Source organism: Pelobates fuscus, chromosome 12 (genome assembly GCF_036172605.1).
Source record: "Pelobates fuscus isolate aPelFus1 chromosome 12, aPelFus1.pri, whole genome shotgun sequence".
NCBI classification, from domain to species: domain Eukaryota; kingdom Metazoa; phylum Chordata; class Amphibia; order Anura; family Pelobatidae; genus Pelobates; species Pelobates fuscus.
The window spans coordinates 71,042,067-71,068,502 of NC_086328.1; the positions used below are offsets into that span (position 1 = coordinate 71,042,067).

Below are 26,436 nucleotides of genomic sequence, written 5' to 3' on the forward strand. Positions count from 1 at the left end.
GGCCCTGAGATAAATCAAGAGAGTTAGGCCTGAGAGCAATAGCTATAACCACATTATAGGCAGTGTTCCGGATACCTGCCTGATAGAAAAACTACAGCGTCATAAGCAGAGACGACGATACCTGCCTGGAATGAGAGAGCTGCAAGGAATAAGCAGAGGGGACAAACCCTGTCTGGAAGAAGGACTGCAGCTGAATTGGCAGAGGGGATGATACCTGCCTAAAAGGAAAGCTTCAGCCTGGCTGGGTGTAGGAGCTCCTGAAAGCGACCCCAGTCAAGCTTCTGCGATTGGGCAAAGGTTCACGGTCAGCATAGGCGTGCGCACAGGGTGTGCCTGGGCACACCCTAAACCCTGCGGCCCGCACTATGTGCCTCCATGGACTGGTGAGGGAGATCAAAGACAGGCAGGGAGGAAGGCAGGAGAGGACCTGGGGAGCTCTAGCCAGCAGCTCCGCCGGGTTCCTCTCGCGTGGTCAGAGTGTTGCTGCGGCAACGCTCAGATCTTGTGAGAGTGAACTCTAGCCCTGCAGGCTAGAGTTCACTCACCACTGGACCACCAGAGATGGCAGCAGCACGGTCCCCCCTCCCTACAAAGGGTAAGAAGGGAGGGGGGATATTTCCTAAATGGTCCCCCCACCCCCACACAATACACACAAACAGCACCCACATACACACAGCACCCTTACACAGCACACACATAGAGCACCCTTACACACACAGCACCCTTATATACACAGCACCCTTACACATACACACACAGCACACACACTAACAGCACCCTTACACACACAGCACACACAAACAGCACCCTTACACACACAGCATACACTAACAGCACCCGCACCCACACAGCACCCTTGCACATACACACACAGCAGACACACAGTTAGAGTACCGTCACATACACACACAGCACCCTGTCACACACACAAGGGACCCTCACACACACAGAACCCTTACACACACACACACACCACCCTTACAAACACACACACACACAGCACCCTTACACATACACACACACTAACAGCACCCTCACACACACACAGTGCCCTCACACACACATACCACCCTCACAAACACACACACACTGCACCCTTACACACACAGCACCCTTACACAAACTCAGCGCCCACAGACACACACACATTTTTTACAATATAAAAATATAAATGAATAAACAAGTTTTTACCACATTTGTGTCCTAATCAGTAAAATGTGTAATTTTATCATATGAATAGATATCTGTTATATGTATGGTTCTAACTTGTGTTCCGTAATGTACGCAATCAACTAATTTCTTTATGTTCTATCAAATGAAATGTCTTTATATGCCAGACCTACTTGCAACATGCAATGAAATTATTTACTCTGACATGCTGACGTACACTAGCACTATTTTCCATCTGTAATCATCTCAATAAAAAATGATTTACAAAAAAAAAAGCTGCATAAACAGAAACTAAAGTAATTTAACTCCTAAATGGCAGATAATTGAGTAGAGAGACTGCAAGGGCATGATCTATACACCAAAATTGCTCTCCACCCACAACTTTGTGAATGCATGGTATGCCCTTTATCCTAAGAGCTATGACTTCACCTTCCTATCCACATATCTAGCTCAAGCACTGATATTTTATCTATGTATTTCTGCTTTGCATTGAAACATGGATTTGTACAGATTAACTATTGGGCTTGATTTGTGCTGCTTTTGTTTCCCACCATATTTCATTTTTCCATCACTTTTGACCTCTCCACAGGTGTCTAAGCTGCTTGAAGAAATGGCCAATACGTACTTACTATTTAGAAATGAGAGTGATGCTCGGAAACTCCTTATTGCTGAAATTAATGCATTCAAATACCAACAAGAAGCCATGAAAACAGCTTACAAAACTGGTATTTATGCAGTTTGTATAATTAGTTGGTTCTGTAACACCACTTCTTAGCAAATTTTAACTCTTAATTATTCAACACATAAAACGTATTATTATTGGAATGTGTGAGCAGTCTATGGCTTCAAGCATATACAGGAGCCCATTTCATAGCATACAACCCAAAGAAGTGACTGTGTTCATTTCAGTTTGATATATAGTAGTCTGTAAGTTATTTTACATACACCAGATGATTGTTAAATTATATTTGATGTATATATATTTATTATTTTAGATGAATGTCTCTTTCCTTAATATTATCTTGATCTTTTATTGATGGTTTGCAAATGTGTGTCATGTATATATTTTGGTGTTTGTTTGCACTTGCGAGTATCACATATTTCTGACAAAATGTGTATGTATGTGTGTATGTGTGCGCGTGCATGTGTGTATATGTACAGTGAGGGAAAAAAGTATTTGATCCCCTGTTGATTTTGAATGTTTGCCCACTGACAAAGAAATGATCAGTCCATAATTTTAATGGTAGGTGTATTTTAACAGTGAGAGACAGAATAACAAAAAATAAATCTAGAAAAACGCATGTCAAAAAAAGTTATAAATTGATTTGCATGTCAATGAGTGAAATAAGTATTTGACCCCTTCGACTTAGTACCTGGTGGCAAAACCCTTGCTGGCAATCACAGAGGTCAGACGTTTCTTGTAGTTGGCCTCCAGATTTGCACACATCTCAGGAGGGATTTTGTCCCACTCCTCTTTGCAGATCCTCTCCAAGTCATTAAGGTTTCGAGGCTGTCGTTTGGCAACTCGAACCTTCAGCTCCACCCACAGATTTTCTATGGGATTAAGGTCTAGAGACTGGCTAGGCCACTCCAGGACCTTAATGTGCTTCTTCTTGAGACAGATCCTTTGTTGTCTTGGCTGTGTGTTTTGGGTCATTGTCATGCTGGAATACCCACCCATGACCCATTTTCCATGCCCTCGCTGAGGGAAGGAGTTTCTCACCCAAGCTTTGACGGTACATGGCCCCGTCCATCGTCCCTTTGATGCGGTGCAGTTGTTCTGTCCTCTTAGCAGAAAAACCACCCCAAAGCATAATGTTTCCACCTCCATGTTTGACGGTGGGGATGGTGTTCTTATAGTCATAGGCAGCATTCCTCCTCCTCCAAACACGGCGAGTTGAGTTGATGCCAAAGAGCTCAATTTTGGTCTCATTTGACCACAACACTTTCACCCAGTTCTCCTCTAAATCATTAAGATTTTCATTGGCAAACTTCAGACAGGCCTGTACATGTGCTTTCTTGAGCAGGGGGACCTTGCAGATCCTGCAGGATTTCAGTCCTTCATGGCATAGTGTGTTACCAATTGTTTTATTGGTTACTATGGTCCTAGCTGCCTTGAGAAACATAGAAACATTGAATGTAACAGCATATAAGAACCATTATATGCTGTCTGCCCAATTTTCTAAATAATGTAATTGTCCCTGGCCTTATCTTATAGCTAGGATAGCCTTATGCCTATCGCACGCATGCTTAAACTCCTTTACTGTGTTAACCTCTACCACTCCAGCTAGAAGGCTATTGCATGCATCCACTACCCTCTCAGTTAAGTAATACTTCCTGAAATGATTTTTAAACCTTTGCCCCTCTAATTTAAGACTTTGTCCTCTTGTTATGGTAGTTTTTCTTCTTTTAAATATAGTGTCCTCCTTTACTGTGTTGATTCCCTTTATGTATTTAAATGTTTCTATCATATCCCCTCTGTCTCGTCTTTCCTCCAAGATATACATGCTAAGATCCTTTAACCTTTCCTTGAAAGTTTTATCCTGCAATCCATGCACCAGTTTAGTAGCCCTTCTCTGAACTCTCTAAAGTATCAATATCCTTCTGGAGATACGGTCTCCAGTACTGCATACAATACTCCAAGTGAGGTCTCACCAGTGTTCTGTACAATGGCATGAGCACTTCCCTCTTTCTACTGCTAATACCGCTCCCTATTAGACATTTGCAATTCGTTTCGGTCCGAATATGAATTCGGACTAATTTTGGGAAATTCGGACATTTGGGTACTTCCGAATGTCCGAATTGCCAAAGTGCCGAATTGCAGAGGTCCCGAAGTTCAGAAATTACAGAATTTCTGAAGTGTCGAAGTGTCAAAGTGCCAATGTTCTGAAGCACAGTATTGCCTAAGTACTAATATACATACCCAGTGAAAGAAGAAGAATGTTACATTGTATACAATTTTAAATAAAAAGTATACAAACATAGCCAGGATTCAGCTGTAAGCATTTGCAACACTTACAACAATCAAGTAACATACATTCATATAAAATGTAAGTTACTTAGCCTGTCAGTGTAATGAATAATAGATAACTCCCTAATTCCTAAGCTAAGGAAAGAATTCTCCCCTCCTTGCCTTTCTGTTTCTCAATCACACATAGATCATGCCTTTCCTACCCTTCAGACATTCTCCCCAGCTACTGACCAAGAGGTGGCTGCTCTTCTTTGCTCCTCTCGCCCCACCACTTGCCCGCTCGATCCTGTCCCATCTCACCTTATTAGATCTCTCTCCACTTGTCTTGTGCCTTCTCTAACACACATCTTCAACTGCTCGCTCTCTTCTGGCATCGTCCCTGCTGACCTTAAACATGCCACTGTAGTACCTATACTAAAAAAACCATCCCTCGACCCATCCACCCCCTCTAACTACCGTCCCATATCCCTGCTCCCTTTTTCCTCAAAGCTTCTGGAAAGACTTGTCTTTACCCGTGTGTCTCATTTCCTCAATTCCAACTCTCTCCTTGACCCCCTTCAATCTGGCTTCCGCCCTCTCCACTCTACAGAGACTGCCCTTATCAAAGTTACTAACGACCTAATCGCAGCTAAATCCAAAGGCCACTACTCCATACTAATTCTTCTTGACCTCTCAGCGGCCTTTGACACCGTTGATCATGCTCTCCTTCTTCAAACTCTTCAATCGCTTGGTCTCTGTGACTCTGTCCTCTCATGGTTTTCCTCTTATCTCTCCCAACGCTCATTCAGTGTCTCCTTTTCTAATGATACCTCCTCCCCTTGCCCTGTCTCAGTTGGCGTTCCCCAAGGCTCCGTCCTTGGTCCCCTTCTATTTTCTCTTTATACTGCCTCTCTTGGCAAACTTATTACCTCTTTTGGATTTCACTACCACCTGTACGCTGATGACACCCAGCTATATCTCTCCTCCCCGGACCTCTCCCCTGCCGTCCTGCAACGTGTCACTGCTTGCCTTTCTTCCATCTCTGACTGGATGTCCTCCCGCTTTCTGAAACTCAATCTCTCAAAAACTGAGCTCCTTGTCTTTCCTCCTCCTAATACTGATCCTCATCTTTCGCTCTCCCTCCAAGTTTGTGGTACCAACATTAGTCCATCCTTGCAAGCGCGCTGTCTTGGCGTCATACTTGACTCTGGTCTCACCTTTGAGCCTCACATCCAGCATGTTGCCAAATCCTGTAGATTCCATCTTAAAAACATAGCCCGCATCCGCCCCTTTCTTGCACCAGATACTACCAAGGAGCTTGTCCATGCTCTAGTAATTTCCCGCATGGATTATTGTAACCCTCTCCTGATTGGTCTTCCCAATAGCCGTACTGCACCCTTACAGTCCGTAATGAATGCTGCTGCTAGATTGATTTTCCTCTCTAGTCGTTTCTCTCACACCTCACCCCTCTGCCAGTCCTTACATTGGCTTCCTGTATGCTATAGGAGTCAATTCAAGGTACTAACTCACACCTATAAAGCACTGAACAACTCTAGCCCCTCTTATATCTCCTCACAGATCCACAGGTATGTCCCTTCTCAGTCTCTCCGTTCTGCCCGTGACCACCTCCTGTCCGTTGTCCGCACTCGTACGGCCAACTCGCGCTTGCAGGACTTCTCGCGGGCGGCTCCCTTCCTATGGAATAGCCTGCCTACCGCCATCAGACTCTCCCCTAGTCTTGCATCTTTTAAGAAGTGCCTTAAAACCCATCTCTTTAGGAAAGCTTATGGCCTCCAAGACTAACCCTTACCTCACATACCTGTCTCTTGCCCTCTCCTAAAGGGCAGCCCACCTTATTTGAGTGTAAATTCCTGTCCTAATGCCCCTGCAGCACAAAGCTAACTCAGGGTATTCCTAATGTGTTTTACACCCCACCTCCTATAGAATGTAAGCTCGTTTGAGCAGGGTCCTCTTCAACCTATTGTTCCTGTAAGTTTATTTGTAATTGTCCTATTTATAGTTAAATCCCCCTCTCATAATATTGTAAAGCGCTACGGAATCTGTTGGCGCTATATAAATGGCAATAATAAATAAATAAATAAAAAAAATTCCCACGGTATTAGGGAGCTATCTACTAAAAGGCTGAAAGACCTAAATTGGTCTTTCAGCCAAATTTACTAATACTAAGTAAAGATTACTTAGTATTAGTAAATTATACCGCGAGTAGGGGCATGTCTATTAAACAGTGAGCAGCCTGTGGCAAAAATGTCCTCCGCCCTGGCCCCCACCCCTGAGCGGTGTGTGGGGGCCCTACAGTAAAATAAGGAGGGGGACCTAATGTCCTCCCCCCTGGCCCCCACCCCTGAGCGGTGGGTGGGGGCCCTAAATACTAATAAGGGGGGGGACCTAATGTCCTCCCCCCGGCCCCCACCCCTGAGCGGCAGGTGAGGGCCCTAAATACTAATAAGGGGGGGACCTAATGTCCTCCCCCTGGTCCCCACCCCTGAGCGGTTGGTGGGGGCCCTAAACACTAATAAGGGGGGGGACCTAATGTCCTCCCACTGGACCCCCCTGAAATACTAATAAGGGGGGCTTTTAAACTAAAGGGGGGAACTATTGCCCCCCCCGGCCCCCACCCCTGAGTGGCGGGTGGGGGCCCTTAAGTAAAATGATGGGGGGGGACCTATTGTCCTTCCCCCGGCCCCCACCCCTGAGCGGTGGGTGGGGGCCCTAAATACTAATAAGGAGGGGGACCTAATGTCCTCCCCCCTGGCCCCCACCCCTGAGCGGTGGGTGGGGGCCCTAAATACTACTCGCAATCATCCAGTGGCTTCTCACTGTTATAAAAAAGACACTAATCAGGGTGGGGGGTGTTATTAGCAGTTTAATTGGTACGCTTTCCTGAAGAATTTAGTTTTCAACTATTTTTTTTAAAAGGAATGGAGACTGTGTGACTATCTAATGGAGAAGGGAAGGGAGTTTAACAGGAACGGTGCAGCCCTAGAGAAGTCTTGAAGGCAAGCCTCAGAGGTGGGAGTACAAACAGAGGATAGATGTAGGTCTTCAGCAGAGTGTAGGGACCTAGACAGGACATACTTGTGTATTAGGGAGGATAGATAGGTTGGAGCAGTATTGTGTAGAGATTTATAAGAAAGAACCACAATTTTAAATTGAGCCCTATATCTTACAGGAATCCAATGCACTAGAATAAACGTATTACCGGGCCTTAGAGTGGGCGGACTTAAACATCAATAAACATTATAAAAAGATAAACCGTAGTCAAATAACAGTCAGGGTAACGGAGAAACAGTGAAACCGTGAACAACCTGAGGTCAGGTACACGGTAAATCAAGCAGACAGGTAAACAGGACAGATAAGGGTTACAGAGAAACTCAGGGTCAAGTACAAAGCCAAGGTCAATAGCAGAAAATAATATGAATCAAGGAATGCACTAAAGGACACTGTGAACGAAAACCCCAGAAGGGCAAAGCAAATTGGGTCAGGAATGTTTAAATACTATGTGGTGTTTTCCTTTGGTGTCTGCGCCCAATTAGACTTAAGATGAATCCATTTCACCTTTAAGAACGCTCTCAGAGTGCGAGCAGCATTTATTACTTTAAAAGTGGACCCTGTGAATGCATGTGGCATTTAACGCGTGTGGCCCATCAGAGACCCTTTCCCTGCATGGGCTGCACGACAATTTAGGTGTTCGGGGTGACCAAAACAGAGGACCCCGGCCGGCATGAGGACCGGTTATGTAATGTTACAAATGTATATTATCATTTGAAAAATATATATCATAATCAAAATCTCAAAAGTTTAACTTTTTGGGGAATTAAACAAGTAAAAAATAAACTGATGAGGAAGTGATTTTGTTAAATTAATGGGGCAGAGGGTAGGGGGCAGGGCCTTACCATCAAGAAGGACAGACACTAAATGCATCTTGTACTTAAAAGCTGTTAAGCTATCCTACTTTGCCATAACCTGATAATAATGGCCTGTGTGTGTTCAAGAACGGTTTAACCCCTTAAGGGAAGAGTGCCTCCAGGGGCCTCCTGGCACCATAGCAACTTAATTTAGAGGAAGTTGTTTTGGTGCCTGAAGTGTCTCTTTAAAATGTACAAGTACAAAATTGCCAATACTTATGTATCCAGTAACAGACTCTGCTGTGCAGATAAAAAAAATGTAAATGTATAAAATGAAAAATTAATTTCAGTGCAAATTATTCCTGGCTTCAATATTTGTCATAATCTTTTATAATCTTTGTTGTAGATGAACATGGAGAAGACCCTGTGACGTTAGCAATTGCATTAAGGGTGGCCCGAAAAGATCTAACTCAAGTGCAGGTTGAACTAAATACAATGAAAGCTGATTATGGAGATGTTGTTCCCAGGAGAAACTTTAATAACCTGGAGAAAAAACTTGCAGAATACTCACAAAAGGTATTGCTTTGTAGCCAGGTGTAGAGTGATGTATTTAGGATTTGTGCTCCCCTAATTTACATTTTCCCCACCCCTTCCTGTCAAGGCCACACTTTGACTGACAGACGCTCACTCACTGACAGACGCACACTCACTGACAGATGCACACACTCACTGATACACACACTCTCATATACACTGACAAACAATGACATACACACACACTCACTGATTTGACACACTGATAGACAGACGTACTCAGACACTCACTGATAGACAGACACACACTATTACTTGGACACTCACTGACAGACGCACACACAGACACACACATTCACTCACACACACACACATTTCCACCAAGACTCACAAATTATTTTTTACATTTTAATTTAAATCCACCCAGCATACTTGGGAGAGCTGAAGTGGATTACTTACCTGCGGTCCAGTGGGGCTGCTAGGCAGACAGGCTGAATAGGCGGCGAGGGAGCTCAGCTCCCTCACGCACCACTTAGTGATGCTGGGAGCCGGAGTGACGTCCTATTCCGGCTCCCGGTTTCATTAAGCTCCCTCACTGCCCACCGCCGGCCTCGGGGGGGGGGCTCAAAAGTGGCCAGCTCTTGAGCCCCCCAAGACACGAGGCAAACAAGGGATCTGCCTGAGCGTTTGGGGGTGGCTTTTTTTGCAAAGTGCCGCCCAAGGCAAATGCCTTGTTTGCCTCGCGATAGACACATCACTGAGTGAATACATCTTGTGTGTAACATATGTAATAAGGGTAAGAGGGGGACTCCATTACTTAAGACTTGTTAAATGCTAAATTCTGATAAAATGTATCCAGCCCTTTCTATGTTGGGACTGGATACATTTTATCAGAATTATTAGTTTTAACTTTTTCCGATTTTTTTGGAGGGGGGGTCTAATTATTATCGCAGAAGTCACAAGAGTTGTTTTATCTTTCCCTTTCAACTTTGTTATATTGCTATATTGAATAAGAAGTATTATTAAAAAAACAAAGCCTTCTTCACATAAATGTTCAAATAGCGGTTATTATCACCAGAACGGTTTATCAGAGAACTAGTATATTCCCAATCAGTGATTAGTGATTTAAGACATTTCATAACATACACATGCATTTCATACATATGCATGGTGTGTTTTCCTCTTCCCTGACCTACTTTTATTTCACAATTACAACAAATAGTTTTCTTTGCCATTTGTTACTCCATTTGACTCTTCTTTATTTTTTGTTGACAAGCTGAACTTCTCTGAGCATGCACTATACCTTGGATTGTAATCAGAAAAACCAAAATATAGGTGGCGCTCAAGATTGAAAGAACCGAAAAAACAGTGCTGCTGCTTCACCCAAATATATTGTCACTAAAATATACTTAGCGATAGAGATACAGTGTAAAGTGAAAAAAGGGGTGATAAGCACACACAAATAAAAATAAGGAATTAATTACCTCATCTTTTTAAGAAAAACATAAATATTCCTTACAATATACTTTTCTTTGGTGACCAGTGTAACTGGATTTTTCTATCCTATATTAAATGAATAAAAAACAGATACACATAACATAACCTGTATATAAAATATATGAATTTATGGAAATAGTCAATAAACTCACACTTTTCAGAGCCACTTAGAAGTAGGCTCAGGACTTGTAGTGCATATCATCTCATTAAGGAGATATTAGATAAAGCTTTCAGCGGTCACACTTTTCAGAAACTAAGTACTGCTGTCAAAAACAGGAACTCCAGAATCCAAGGTGAAAGTTTTAAAAGGTGAGTATTAACAATAAGTAAAAAACAACAAATATAACACAACGCGTTTCAACCCCACAATGGGTCTTTCTCAGGTGCTGATAAAAGTTACACTAATGTGAACATATATATATATATATATACACACACACAACATTGTCCAATGCTTGCACTCCAGTAAAAATGTAGGTATGGCCCGGTGCTTGTCAGCAAAAATTGATAGAAATAGGATAGGAAAAGAACTCCAAGGACTTAATTTAAAGGATAAAAAAAATTAACTTAACTTTATTGAGAAACTGCCACGAGTGATCAATGTTTCAGTCCTATATCAGGACTTTCGTCAGGATACATGTGCAATACAATTGTCACAAAATAAATAACATAGTAAATCAAGGAGTTATAGTGCGGTGTAAGTGACAGAGAACTTATACCAGCAAGTAGAGCGCTTTAACATGTATAGCTTACCAAATGGTTTCTCATTCAATCATAGAGTATACAGTACATGTTGAGAACAAAATAAAAGATACAATATAGTGCAGACGGTTTTGAAATAATAATAAAATTGTAATAAAAATTGTAGTGGTGGTTTCTAAATGAATGGAACACTCACATTTGAGGGAGCCTGTATATAAGAACACTGGCTCCATATTTCGGCCTGTGTGCTTGTTTTGGGGTAGCACCGCCCGTCTCCTTCGATATAGGGTGTTTCTCAAAGACAAAAATAGAAAGAGCAGACCAATGTGTAGGAGGTGTTTATAAAACACAATTATTTAGAGATAAATGGTGTGCTCACCTGGTCCTGAGCCTGTGGGTCCCGGCTCTAGGTATATATGTATTGTGCCAATTTAAATGGGGATGGCACTACCCCTGGGAAGATATTCTTGAGGTTTCCAAAAAAAGAAGGACTTAAAAGGTTCTAATAAAAATGATATATTTTTTTTATAAATTTATTATATTGTAAAATAAATAAAAACAATAGTAATGAAATGACTAGGAATGACTAGGAAAAAAATTAGACGTAGTGGAGTCGGGAGGGGGGGGGGGGGGTTAAAAAAAAACAAAAAAAAAAACACAGATGCAGCCATGACAGTGTTGCTTTAATACAGATTTCCTTGACCTGCTTTTCTATCTGGCCACATTTCCCTTGATCGCTGTGTGCCAGAAAGGGTTTATTTGTTCTTTCTTTTCTCTCTCTCTTTCTCTCATTCTCTCTCTCTTTTCCTCCTTCCTTCCCATGCTTCTGCCACACCTCTCCTGACTGTGACTCACACTGCCTCCATAAAAAAGGTTTTATTGTTACAGCACATTAGGTTTACTTTAGATGTGCTATTACTTGAACTTTCATTCACAAGTGGCTGCTGTAAGCTATAGCAGACAATTAACAGAGCAGAAGATAAGAAATTCGAAATTAAACACACTGTACAATAAGGGAGGTTAAACAAATAGAGATTTTTTGGAAGTGTGTAGGTAGACTATGTGAGTCAGAGCCAGGGGTGTTATGTTAAGGCTGCATAAACAAAGTGATTTAACTCGTAAATGGCAGGGAACTGAGTGGTGACAGTGCAGGGGCATGATCTAAACATCAAAACTACTTCATTAAAGTAAAGTTATTTTTGTGTTTAGAGTGTCCCTTTAATGGTTTACAATGCTATTTACACTTTGGAGATGATTTCCCAAGGAACGCACTCTATCGAATATAGTGTTTGTATGAACAACTGCCAAGGTAGCAGTGGCAGGTTCTCACTATTCATTTACAGACCCCATCCCACCACAAATGGGATGGGAACCTTGACTACTGGGCATCCATAGCTGTCCCACAACTGCTAAACAGAGGGGTAGAGGAGTATATAATGGGGGATCATATTGGCACCTACTGGCTCTTATTTTGTTCTAGTAGCTGGCACACTAGGATCACAACTGTCATTGCTTAGTTGTTCTGTGCTCTGGCTGTGAACAACTGGTTGCATTTCAGTCATTCTCTCCCTGGTATTTGACCTTCACATAGCTTTAGCTTTCTGACCCCTTGTTGCCTGGAATTTCTTACCTTGGACTGTCTGATTGTTCTATCTGAAATACACCAGTTTGTATTCTTTTGACTTGGATTTTTTCCCTCCACAACCTTCTACCTCTTGGTTCCCCTTTTCTTAATCCTTGACAGCCCTACTGCAAAAATTGTTTTATGAATAAGGTTTGCATCTTACCACTGTAAAGGTGATCAGTCAGCTAACTGCATAGGTGGTGGAAATTTGAACCCAACTTTTGCAAGCCATCTAGAGGCAGTGCAGCCGTTTTAGCCAACCTTATGACTACTCATCATCTCCAGATTTTGTCGTAGTAGGTTTGGATTAGGATTCTTAAATGGAAACGGTCATTGCTCAGAACAACTACAGCTTATTGTATTTAGTCTGGTTAGTAGAATCATTCCCTTCAGACTTTTTTGCATTAAACACCGTCTTTTCAGAGAAAATGCAGTGTTTACTTTACAGCCTAGGCCTAGGGATACCTCCAATGGCCACTGCTCAGATTGCTACTAGAGGTGCTTTCTGGGGAAGTGCGGCACAGTGAGCAGTACTGCCATTCAGTGTTTCCACCCTCTGCATGCAGACACTGAACTTTCCTCATAGAGATGCATTGATTCAATGTATGTCTATGAGGATATGCTGATTGGCCAGGACTGTGTTTGATTTGTGCTTGCTCTCCCCCTGATTAGCCTTCTTGACAGTCTCAGCCAATCCTATGGGGAAGCATTGTGATTGGCTAAGACCACCACTTCTGATGATATCAGCAGACAAGAGCAGAGCCAGCAGCTGCAGACTTGAATACAAGTAAGATTGTACTATAATTATGAAGACAAGGGGGGCCAGGGAGCCAAATGGTGGTTTTAACACAATATGGTCAGGAATACATGTTTGTGTTCCTGCCCTTATAGTGTTCCTTTAAGGTTCTTGGACAAATGGGTGGTAGGAATATGCTGGGTCTCCAGTTCAACCCAAAGTATGAGAGCATCATAGGGAAGGGAAGCAACGATTAGACCATATATTGCATGCACAAACTATTCCTGTGTTTCTTTTAAGCCTTTATTAGACGTTAGAAGTAATGCAATGTCTAATGAACTGCTTCTGTCTTGTGTTGCAGATTGAAGTGCTGCAGAAGGATCTTTTGCAATTGCAGACTGAACACAAATCTCTTTTAGAGATCCACAATCAGGTTCTGCTAAAAGACTCTGTAAAAGAAGCGGATCAACAGAGTAAGGACACTCCCCACCCAGCATGGGATAATTGTGCAGGTATTTACGGAATCATGCAAACATGTTTTTTCAGGCAAATTTTTTTATTCAAGTGCAATTCAAAGTTTTGTTTTACAGAGACATGTTTCACTTGATACAGAATCTTGGTGAATGCAGTTTATCAGGGATCAAGTCCTGGGGAAAAAAAGTGTGGAAACTCCCCCCCCCCCCTAAAACACACGTATGCATATATAAACGCATGCACACACACATTCAGATACACTCACAGACACATGCATACACTCAGACACTCACAGACGCACACACATACTCAGACACTCACACAGTGGTGTATTTTAATTTTGTGCTGCCCTAGGCATGACTATACCTGAGCACCCCCCTAATCTAAATATACCACCCCTTCCTGTCAAGGGCGCACCTCTTCCTGATTAAGAACCCACCCCTTCCTCTTTAGACTCCACCTTTTCCTGCTCCTTTTAAAGAAATACCATAGTGCCAGGAAAACAAAGCTGTTTTCTTGGCACTATAATTCCCTATAGTGCCCCCCTCCCTCATGTCCTCCCCCACTTGACACTGAAGGGGTTAAAATCCTATGGGTATTTAGCAGATGCTGTATGTCCTCATGCAAGGGTGAGAACATCCAGCATCAGTTAGGCGATTAGTTTGGTCACCTAACCAGCCGAAAGTCCCTCTAGTGGCTGTCTGGTAGAGCTACCCCTCAAGGTAATTATTGCAGTTTCTAAGAAACTGCAATAAGTACACTTGCAGGTTTAAGGGGACTGGGACACTGCACCCAGACCATTTCAATGAGCTGAAGTTGTCTGGGTGCCTATAGTGTCCCTTTAAGTAGACTCTCTGACAGACACCCACACTGGCAGATACACACTGACAGTATCACACACACTCAATGACAAACACACAGACGTCATTGATTTGACACACACATTCACTGACACTCATTCAACACACACATTCACTGACACTCATTCATTGACAGAGACAGATATCTATGGTGAATATCGAGGCAGACCACTTCTCAGCAGCAGCGGGGTAGATCAGACTTAAACACTTATACCGTTCCCCACATAGGTAGTTAACCAGCCGCTGCCTTTTTTTTGGGGGGGGGGGGTGCACTCCTATACAGGAATAACGAGGTACTGATAACGAGATGCCCTGCCTTTGTAACGGTATGTGTGCTTGTTACCTCTGAATACTCGATCCACTTGGTTGTTACATCCAGTGGATATGTTTATAATAACTGGAGTACCAAACACTTTGAACCCTGTATGGCTTTGAGAAAAGATTTCTCTCTCACCCACTTGTAACTGGATGCAATTCTATGTATCCAATACTGCGCTTGGGGTAACTATCTGTATCCTGTAGTAGATACACTTGCAGACTATAGATACAATGTGATTGACATCCCCCCCCCAGCTCTTATGTTTTGAGTTCCCTTACTCCCTCAGACTTTAGCACTATCGGTACAAAATAGAGGTATCTACCTATCTACCGATCCTTCTAAGGATATATATTAAAGGTATACAGATTCCTCTGTTATAGAAATTGGATATTTTGAGACTTATATCCCAGTATTTTAAAATACACTAGCTTGATGTATTAATTTATATCACCTGGGTTTGCACTTTTCTCATTATTATTTTTGTTTTATTTTTTCAGCCATATAGATATACCAATAAAGGCTTAAACCACGTATATGAAATTTAAATTCTTATTGAGTGAGGACCACCCACAGTGTGAGTGGTTACCTCTACTCCACCCCATTATCTATTTATCTCAGTATCTAGGGTCCATGCCCTTGAGTTCCTCCGTAACCTGCTAGGGGGCACCGGTGCTAATTAGTTTACCACCGTAGCCTCTCTCTTCCCTTTAACAGAAACTTTTTACCTAGTCATGAACAGTGACCGACCGGGGAGTACCGGGTCATGTGCTTCCCCTGAATAGTCTAGGGCAGTTAGATTTTTTTTCTACTTCACTTTTAAAGGTACCACCAGGCAACTGTCTGTAAAGAGAATGCATGCAAAGCATTATGCCCATTGTTGGTTTAAGTATTCCGACTACATCTTACAAAAACCTTCCTGTTCAGTGTGTTAGTGTATCAAACTGTGAGGGATAAGAGTGTGATAAAACTGCTGCCAATATATCAGACAATCTGTAAGACTGGCTTTGCAACCACCCAACACTGTGAGGGATCTTCCATCATCATTGCTCTGGTAAGGGCCCTAGCCCAAACGGTTGCTGATCCACTCTGTCTGCCTCTGCCTATAGCACTATCACCAGTAGTGATGTACCGAACGGTTCGCTGGCGAATAGTTCCCGGCGAACATAGCGTGTTCGCGTTCGCCACGGCGGACGAGCATATGCGCGGTTCCATCTACCCCCTATTCATCATCATTGAGTAAACTTTGACCCTGTGCCTCACAGTCAGCAGACACATTCCAGCCAATCAGCAGCAGACCCTCCCTTCCAGACCCTCCCACCTCCTGTACAGCATCCATTTTAGATTCATTCTGAAGCTGCATTCTTAGATAGAGGAGGGAAAGTGTAGCTGCTGCTCATTTGATAGGGAAATGGATAGCTAGGCTAGTGTATTCAGTGTCCATTACAGTCCTGAAGGACTCATCTGATCTCTGCTGTAAGGACAGCACCCCAAAAAGCCCTTTTTAGGGCTAGAACATCAGTCTGCTTTTTTTTCCTGTGTAATCTAATTGCAGTTGCCTGCCTGCCATCTGCTGTGTCAGGCTCACAGTGGATACTGTGCCCACTTGTCCAGTGCCACCACTCATATCTGGTGTCACAATCGCTTGCATTTAAGAAAAAAAAATGTTTTCACTGTAATAGATTGAATAGCAGTTAGTTGTCTGCAAGCGTCTATATGTCAGGCCAACAGCGTGTACTCTGCTAACCTCTGCCAGTGCACAGTGCCACTCATATCTGGTGTCACAATAGCGTGCATTTAAATCCAAAAAACTTTTTTCACTGTTATAGATTGAATAGCAGTTAGTTGTTTTCAAGCATGTGTGTCAGGCCTACAGCGTGTACTCTGCCAACCTCTGCCAGTGCACAGTGCCACTCATATCTGGTGTCACAATAGCGTGCATTTAAAACCAAAAAAACTTTTTTCACTGTTAAAGATTGAATAGCAGTTAGTTGTCTTCAAGCGGGTGTCAGGCCTACAGTGTGTACTCTGCCACCTCTGCCAGTGCACATTGCCACTCATTTCTGGTGTCACAACAGTGTGCATTTAAAACCCAAATATTTTTTTACACTATTATAGATTTAATAGCAGTTAGTTGTCTTCAAGCGTGTGTGTGAGGCCTACAGCGTGTACTCTGCCAACCTCTGCCAGTGCACAGTGCCACTCATATCTGATGTCACAATAGCGTGCATTTAAAAACCCAAAAACTTTTTTCACTGTTATAGATTGAATAGCAGTTAGTTGTCTTCAAGCGGGTGAGTCAGGCCTACAGCGTGTACTCTGCCAACCTCTGCCACTGCACAGTGCCACTCATATCTGGTCTCACAGTAGTTTGCACGCATAGTACCACTAATCCAAAAAAAAATGACAGGCAGAGGCAGGCCACCCCGCAGGGGCCATCGTGGTCGTGGTGCTGTGATTCCCTTTTGCCCTAGAATAATGCACAGTTTTCAGACGCCATGTACCCTGAACTTGAAAAGTTCTGAGGACATAGTTGACTGGCTAACACAGGACACCCAATCTTCTATAGCTTCCGCTCTGAACCTTGACGCACCATCCTCCTCCAGCTTAGCTTCGGGCACCTCTCAAGATACCACTCACCCGCCTGCCGCCACCACCAACACTAGCACCATAGCTGCTTCACTTTATCTGTCAGAGGAGTTATTTACACATCCATTTGAAGAAATGAGTGATGCGCAACCATTATTGCCAGAGGATGTAGATAACAGGGATATGTCTCAGTCAGGCAGCATTACACACATGGACGTACGGTGTGATGATGATGATGTTGTACCCGCTGCTGCTTCCTTTGCTGAGTTGTCAGATACAAGTGAAGCAGTTGATGATGACGATGCATCAATGGATGTCACGTGGGTGCCCGCTCGGCAAGAAGAAGAACAGGGCAAAAGTTCAGATGGGGAGACAGAGAGGAGAAGGAGACAAGTTGGAAGCAGGGGGAGGTCGTCGCAAGGAGCTAGTGGCACAGTCAGACAGCATGCATCGGCACCCGCGGTCAGCCCAACAGCACGCCAATCAACGCATGCTGTGTCCACCACCAGAATGCCGTCATTGCAGAGCTCAGCAGTGTGGAATTTGTTTTGTGTGTCTGCCTCTGACAACAGCGATGCCATTTGCAAACTGTGCCAAAAGAAACTGAGTCGTGGGAAGTCCAACACCCACCTAGGTACAACTGCTTTGCGTAGGCACATGATCGCACATCAGAAACTCCTATGGGATCAACACATGAGTACAAGCAGCACACAAACTCAAAGCCGCCATCCTCCTCCTGGTCCAGCATCTTCAGCCACATCAACCACTGCTGTCCTCCTTGCCCCCTCTCAACCATCCGCCACTCCGTCTCTCGCCTTGAGCAGTTCCCGCTCATCTGCCCACAGTCAGGTGTCTGTCAAGGACATGTTTGAGCGTAAGAAGCCAATGTCAGAAAGTCACCTCCTTGCCCAGCGTCTGACAGCTGGCTTGTCTGAACTATTAGCCCGCCAGCTTTTACCATACAAGCTGGTGGAGTCTGAGGCGTTCAAAAAATTTGTAGCTATTGGGACACCGAAATTTATTTTCATTGATTCATAATTGTTGTGATACATTTTCCAGTTTTGAAACACTAATATTTGTGTTCAGCAAAGTCTCCTGAGTAGAACAGGACCCCCCATGTACAGGTTTTATAGAGTTTTTGAAAGTTACAGGGTCAAATATATGGGTCAAATATTTTTACATTGAAAATGGCCAGGTTGGTTACGTTGCCTTTGAGAGCGTATGGTAGCCCAGGAATGAGAATTACCCCCATGATGGCATACCATTTGCAAAAGAAGACAACCCAAGGTATTGCAAATGGGGTATGTCCAGTCTTTTTTAGTAACCACTTAGTCACAAACACTGGCCAAAATTAGCGTTCAATTTAGTTTTTTACTTTTTTCACACACAAACAAATATGAACGCTAACTTTGGCCAGTGTTTGCGACTAAGTGGCTACTAAAAAAGTCTGGACATACCCCATATTGAATACCCTGGGTTGTCTACTTTTAAAAAAAATATGTACATGTGGGGTGTTATTTAGCAATTTATGACAGATAATAGTGTTACAATGTCACTATTGATACATTTTAAAAATGTATGTTTTGAAACCGCAATATCCTACTTGTACTTATAGCCCTATAACATGCAAAAAAATAGCAAAAAGCATGTAAACACTGGGTATTTTTGAACTCAGGACAACATTTTGAATCTATTTAGCAGTTTTTTTCATTCGCTTTTGTAGATGAGTAAAAGATTTTTCACATAAAATTCAAAAAACGTGTATTTTTTTCAATTTTTCATCATATTTTTTCATTTTTTTTTAAATTAAATTACATGAGATTATATAAATAATGGTATGTAAAGAAAGCCTTTTTTGTCCTGAAAAGAACAATATATAATTTGTATGGGAACAGTAAATGAGAGAGCGGAAAATTGCATCTAAACACAAACACCACAAAAGTGTCAAAAAGATGCCTGGTCGCAAATGTACAACATCGCAAAAAAAGTCCGGTCCTTAAGGGGTTAAGGGGTTATGGTGGCCATCCAGCCCCCTCTTGCCCCACTTAAAAAATGCTGTAAAACTAATCTTTACTATAGCGGTGTGCCGATGCATGTATACCCTGCAATACCCTGTTTTTCTAGGTATACAGAGGTAATATAAAAAATTATCTGTATTTGGTGTTGGTTAGCAAGTGTGTATAAGAGGCGATCAATGCAGCTTAATATTTGTAGGTGTTTAACTGATGTAAAATTATTCCCAGCACTGGTGATTTATATCTAAAAAAATTAAACTCCATATTTACCTGAGAATAGAACCCAGTTTTAGTTTTTTTTTAACAAGTAATGGATTAAATCGTTAAAACAGAAAATGGTTTTCTATATGCTTACAGATGTTTTCCCTGAAGACATTTGGTTGACATTATCTGCAGAAAAAAGCAATGATCAACTTGTGAGTATTCTGCTGACTGAACTTGGCACAAGGACACTCAGTGAGAAAGACTTCTTCACTGGTAAGGTATGTTGTAACATAAAGCATAACATGGAAGGTTGTTATCAAGTGCACTACAAACACAAACTGAAAATATTCTAATTTGGGAGTTGGGAGAACTCGACACCATAATCTCTGAGCTCTGTAAATCCACAAAATGTAACTAAAATGTTTGAGTCAAGATAAAAGAGAGAGGTAAATTGTAACTGCTCTGCATGTGGTAAGCATATTGGTGAAAGGTGCCTGGTGTGTTTTTGTCTATACCAGTTACAGGTACCAAAAGAGCTGTGTCCATGTGGCAAGTTGCTAGCTTGGTATGAATGATACTGGAACTAGAACGGCAGTTATTAAAGGATCACTATAGGGTCAGGAACACAAACATGTATTCCTGACCCTATAGTGTTAAAACCACCATCTAGCCCCCCTGGGCCCCTCATGACTCCATAAATATAGCAAAATCTTACTGTATTCAAGCCTGGAGCTGTAACTCTGCATGCTGTTTGTCTCAGAAAAACAAGCAGTCTGCTGACATTATCAGAAGTAGTGGCTTGGTCCAATCACAGTGCTTCCCCATAGGATTGGCTGAGACTGACAAGGAGGCAGATCAGGGGCAGAGCCAGCATGATTCAAACACAGCCCTGGCCAATCAGCATCTCCTCATAGAGATGAATTGACTCAATGAATCTCTATGAGGAAAGTTCAGTATCTGCATGCAGAGGGTGGAGACACTTAATGTTTGGATGCATTTTAGGCAGCCATGAACCAGGAAGGATCTCTAACAGCCATCTGAGGAGTGGCCAGTGAAGTTATCACTAGGCTGTAATGTAAACACTGCATTTTCTCTGAAAAGACCGTGTCTACAGCAAAAAGCCTGAAGGTAATGATTCTACTCACCAGAACAAATTCAATAAGCTGTAGTTGTTCTGGTGACTATAGTGTCCCTTTAACATAGATGAATGTTGACCAGTAGCAGAACTAATGTAGTGAGGACCCTGGTGCAATAAATATTTTTGGGATCACTCAAGCACAAGGGTGACTAAAAGGTAGATCCACATTTGTCATACAACTCAATTTGTCATAATGGTATGCCAGTTGGGGATATATCGTTTGCCAATTGTTGCAGGGTTGTATTTGTGAGCAGTGTTTGTGCATTTGAATGTAATCATGTTTTTGTATGGAGTGTGAATGCATGTAGGGGTGTATTTTAATGTACTGTTGCCATTGGAATATAGTGTTATACTTTTGTGTAGTGTTTGCATTTAAATGCAGGGATGTGTTTGTATATAGTGTTATCTTTTAAATGTAGATGTACTGTTGTGTAGTGTGTAGTGTTGGTGTTTGAATGAAGGGGTGTTTTGTATATACCGTATTTTTTTAGTCTAAAACTGGGGGTCATCTTATGCATGGAATGTCACTGCAGGACTTAGAAGAAGAAAGGGAAAAAAAACCACTTGTGCGCAGGGCCTGACACCAAACCAAGCTAGTCGCATGTGGCTGGAGCTCCTTCAAAACTCTAATTATTAAGCCAAATACTTACGATACTTACTCAGCGCAACATGGGCACAAAACTTGGCTACTCGCTGACAGAACACTCAGCTGACTGTTGGGTTCGCTACTGTAAGGTTCCTGCGGGCATAAGCTGTGTTGTACACCTCTGCGACCTGCTGGCATACTTGAAGCAGAGAAGGTGCTTCTCCATGAATTTGATATATTATTTGCAGAGATCTTGTGCAACCGCATGTTTCCTCGCATCACTCTGGACAATACCACAGATAGACGCCGCAGGGTGAGGCCTTGCACGGACATCCCCCATAGGGTAGAGGGCATAGTTGCCGGCAACAGCAGGATGGCAGTTCAGGAAACCAGTGTCCGGACGTGTCCGGACCTTGAGGAGTGGCCTACTGGAGTGTGATAGGGCCCAGGACGACCCAGGTGGAAGATTCTGATCAGCTAAACTGGACTTAAGTGCTCTATAGATGTTTAAATATGTATTTCTTAATTTTGGGTTTAAAAAATAGGGGTTTGGCATTTTAATACAGAAGTGTGTGCCTTTTGTGTTTGAATACAGAGGGTTTTTTGAAGGTAGTGTTGGCTTTTAAATGCTGATGTACATTTGTGTGTAATATTGGTGTTTGAATGAAGGAATGTGTTTGTATGTAATATGTGCATTTGATTGCAACGGTGTGTTTGCATGTAGTGATGGTGTTTGATTGCTGGGATGTATTCACATATACACATACACTGCCACATACATAATAACATAGATACACATACACTGACACATTCACAGATACACACTGACGCATACACACATGCACTCAGATACACATTATGACGCATACACACACTCAAACACATATATACACACACATAAACATACTGACATATAAATATACACATTCACACCCTGATATATACACACACAGATACACACACATGGCATAATTCTTGTTTTTAGCCACCCTTCTGTTAACATACTTTTTATGTGCAGTGGGGTGGTTTTCCTGGGGTCCTGCTGCTGGCGGAGTCTGATGGGAATGCAGGGCTGGCTGGAGTTGGGTCTCTCCTTGCTCTCTACCCTGTCTCTGCTTCCCGCTCTGCGCTCCATTTAGCTGAGAGGAAGTGACCTGCACTCCTATCCAGGTTGCTGATGTTAAAGTCACAGAGTCATGCTGTTAAAGGGCCACGGACCCGACCAGACCCCTGTTCACCAATACCCATGGGGTAGCTTTGAGTGCATGGGTAGCTGCACCAGTGGAAGTTCTGCACTGAGACTTATGGAAAGACGTTTGATGCTTACTCCTTATTTACTGCAGGCATGCTGTAGGTTGGTTAAGGTAACTAGAATTCTTATCTGAGTAAGGTATAAAGAGGGAAGGAAACATGGGGGGGGGGGGGGGAAGCTATGGAGGTTTTCCGTGTGGCTAATAAGTTTGTTTTTGTAATTTGTGTGTGGAAATGCTAGGCAGATAATTTCAGGACTGACTAACTCTACTCAATGCTGTCTACCACAAGGGGGAACAAAACCCAAGGAAAGCTAAACTTTTATGGCAAGTGGACAGATAATATGATCTGTTCCAAAGACCATGCATGCATAATCACTATTTTGAAAGAAAATAGTAGTTTTATAATTTTCCTGGCTAGTTGTTTTTTAATATACCTACACTTTCCAAGAGGATTCACTGTTACCTCCACCAAAAGTTCAAGGGCAGGGCTCTGAGAAAGAATGTTTGGCAGAAACAGGAATTTTATAGGAGGCATTTCAGACAGACTGATCTGGAGTAAAAAAAAATGAATTTTTTTTACTTTCCCCATATTCATTTTGTAGTTCACCTCTGCAATTCCTCCACTTTATTTCCATTGTCATCTGCAAGCTCTACACATGACTTATCATGTCCATTATGAGCTCATTAATGAAAAGATTAAAGAAAAGTGAACCCAGGACATCACTCTGTGAACCCAGGAAAAGTGTACCCAATACATCATACCAGCTTTTTCTGCACTCAGCCAAACTCTAATGTTCGATCTAAGAACAGGAATTGTCATTGAAACCAATTGTGTTACATTTTTACTGTACTCGTTAATGTAAAGCACTGAAGGTTATTTATGTACAAGGAAAACTCTGTATTCTTATGTAATTAAATCAATTTTATATCTTACGCAATTCAAATCCACAGTACCACCTTCCAAATTAATGTTATATAGTGTTTTCAATTTAGACACCAGAATTTCCTGAAATGTCTCATAATATTTGTAACACTCTACTCTAGGGAAAAGAGGAAGATGTCCCCATTCATCTGCGCTACGATGGATTAGTTAAGAATTTAAGATTAAGCATCAGTGATGTGTCCAATTTACTACAAGAAGTTTGGAAAGAAAAAATGACATCAGATGCACAGGTACTATACTTAATAATGCAATTTCTTTGATTACCACCTAAAATGTAATATAATTCATAGAAACGTAATCATACCTTAAAAGGTTACTCCAAGCACCATGACCACTTCAGTGATTTGAATGAGTCACGGTGCCTTGAATCTGTATGTGCAGTGTTTGTCTGTTAAACACTGTATGTACTGAGCTTAACTTCTTTGCTGCAAGAGGTGTAATTCCACCACCAGCATTAGGGGGTGTCATCAGCCAGCCCCTAACATGAGTTCAGGGATTGCTAATGTCAGTTCTGTGTATATTTCGATGCACAGGCCCTCATTAATTTGCTAAGGTTTGTCAGCTGATGCTATGAGCCAATGAATGTGTGGCAGGTTTGACATCCATGCCCTGCCAGATGATGCAAACCTGCTAGTGCCTACAGAAGAGACCCGGTGCTCTGCTTCCATCGTTACGGAGTAAGTAGCTTGTGCAGGCAGATGTACGCGACTCACCAACTTACCACTTTGAAGGTTGCCCTCTCCTTCTTTAATGACCTGTCTAGGTCCACCATGGTCTGGTGACAATCTCTTCATGCTGTCACTCAGCACTTGAGGGAACATAAAGTGGCATACCTTTGGGGCCTCGGCCGCAAACTATCAGTGCTCCATGATGGGAAGCAAATCCAATCACTGCAACAGTCAGACGCAGGGAAGTTCATCAAGGCACTGCCTTAGCCAGAGATTTTTCTGAAATCTACTCCAGGCACAAACCCCGAACCTTGGCCCAGGTGTGGCATGTAAGCAGTATACAACCTTTTTACCCTAAACTCAGACCAGCAACAGCGGAGTCGAACTCTGCTGGCACCTGAGAAACATCTATAAAGATGGCACATGGATATTCTTTACAACACCAGCTGCCACTGTTTTGCCTATCAGCCCACTGGAAATGACCTACTCTTGGCTGAACATAACCCTAATTTTGCTGGTTTTGTGTTTCAGCCCATTCAGCCCATCTAGTCTGCCCAGTTTTCTAAATACTTTCATTAGTCCCTGGCCTTATCTTACATTTAGGATAGCCTAATGCCTATCCCACGCATGCTTAAACTCCTTTACTGTGTTAACCTCTACCACTTCAGCTGAAAGGCTATTCCATGCATCCACTACCCTCTCAGTAAAGTAATTCGTCCTGATATTATTTTTAAACCTTTCCCCCTCTAATTTAAGACTGTGTCCTCTTGATGTGGTATTTTTTTCTTCTTTTACATATAGTCTCCTCCTTTACTATGTTGATTCCCTTTATGTATTTAAATGTTTCTATCATATCCCCCCTTCTCTTCTTTCCTCCAAGCTATACATGTTAAGATCCTTTAACCTTTCCTGGTAAGTTTTATCCTGCAATCCATGAACCACTTTAGTAGCCCTTCTTTGAACTCTCTCTAAGGTATCAATATCCTTCAGAAGATATGGTCTCCAGTACTGTGTACAGTACTCCAAGTGAGGTCTCACCAGTGTTCTGTACAATGGCATGAGCACTTCCCTCTTTCTACTGCTAATACCTCTCCCTATACAACCAAGCATTCTGCTAGCATTTCCTGCTGCTCTGTTACATTGTCTGCCTACCTTTAAGTCATCAGAAATAATCACCCCTAAATCCCTTTCCTCAGATGTTGAGGTTAGGACTCTATCAAATATTCTGTACTCTGCCCTTGGGTTTTTACGTCCAAGATGCATTATCTTGCACTTATCCACATTAAATGTCAGTTGCCACAATTCTGACCATTTTTCTAGTTTACCTGAATCATTTGCCATTTGGCTTATCCCTCCTGGAACATCAACCCTGTTACATATCTTAGTATCATCCGCAAAAAGACACACCTTACCATCAAGACCTTCTGCAATATCACTAATAAAAATATTAAAGAGAATGGGTCCAGGTACAGATCCCTGAAGTACCCCACTGGTGACAAGTTCAAGCTTCGAATATACTCCATTGACTACAACCCTCTGTTGCCTGTCACTCAGCCACTGCCTTACCCATTCAACAATATTGGAATCCAAACTCAAAGATTGCAGTTTATTCATAAGCCTTCTATGTGCAACAGTGTCAAAAGCCTTACTGAAATCTAGGTAAGCAATGTCTACTGCACCACCCTGATCTATAATTTTAGTTACCCAATCAAAAAAATCAACAAGATTAGTTGATGATCTCCCTGAAGTAAACCCATGTTGTCTCTGATCTTGAAATCCATGTGTTTTTAGATGTTCAACAATCCTATCCTTTAACATGGTTTCCATCACTTTCCATCACTTTCCCCACTACTGAAGTAAGGCTTACTGGCCTATAGTTACCCGACTCCTCCCTATTACCTTTCTTGTGAATGGGCACAACATTCGCTAACTTCCAATCTTCTGGGACTACTCCTGTTAACAATGATTGGTTAAATAAATCTGTTAATGGTTTTGCTAGTACACCACTAAGCTCTTTTAATAGCTTTGGGTGTATTCCATCAGGTCCCATTGACTTATTTGTCTTTACTTTTGACAGTTGAAATAGAACCTCTTTGTAACGGTATGCGGTATAACCGTACACGACATCCGTTGGTATCTTCAGGAAATCCACAGTCAGAGTAGAAAGCAAGGCAATATTCCCAATCCTCCCAATAACCGGACGAAACACAGTTTGGGAGTCAACTAACTCGGTTTATTCACAAGCAGCGTATTTATACAGTTCCCCATGCAAGGGGTTTCCACACAGATAATCCAGGGGATTTCTCCCAAC

General features: G+C 42.3%; 1 protein-coding gene across 1 annotated transcript in view; it reads left to right on the forward strand.

The window, feature by feature from the left end:
• Positions 1-26,436, forward strand: part of TSNAXIP1 (translin associated factor X interacting protein 1) — a 164,870-nt gene that overhangs the window by 95,603 nt on the left and 42,831 nt on the right. Inside the window, exons 7-11 of the mRNA XM_063437280.1 lie at positions 1,760-1,895; positions 8,393-8,562; positions 13,441-13,591; positions 19,691-19,815; positions 23,559-23,687. Coding sequence (XP_063293350.1) covers positions 1,760-1,895; positions 8,393-8,562; positions 13,441-13,591; positions 19,691-19,815; positions 23,559-23,687 — 711 coding nt within the window. The remainder of the gene's footprint in view (positions 1-1,759; positions 1,896-8,392; positions 8,563-13,440; positions 13,592-19,690; positions 19,816-23,558; positions 23,688-26,436) is intronic.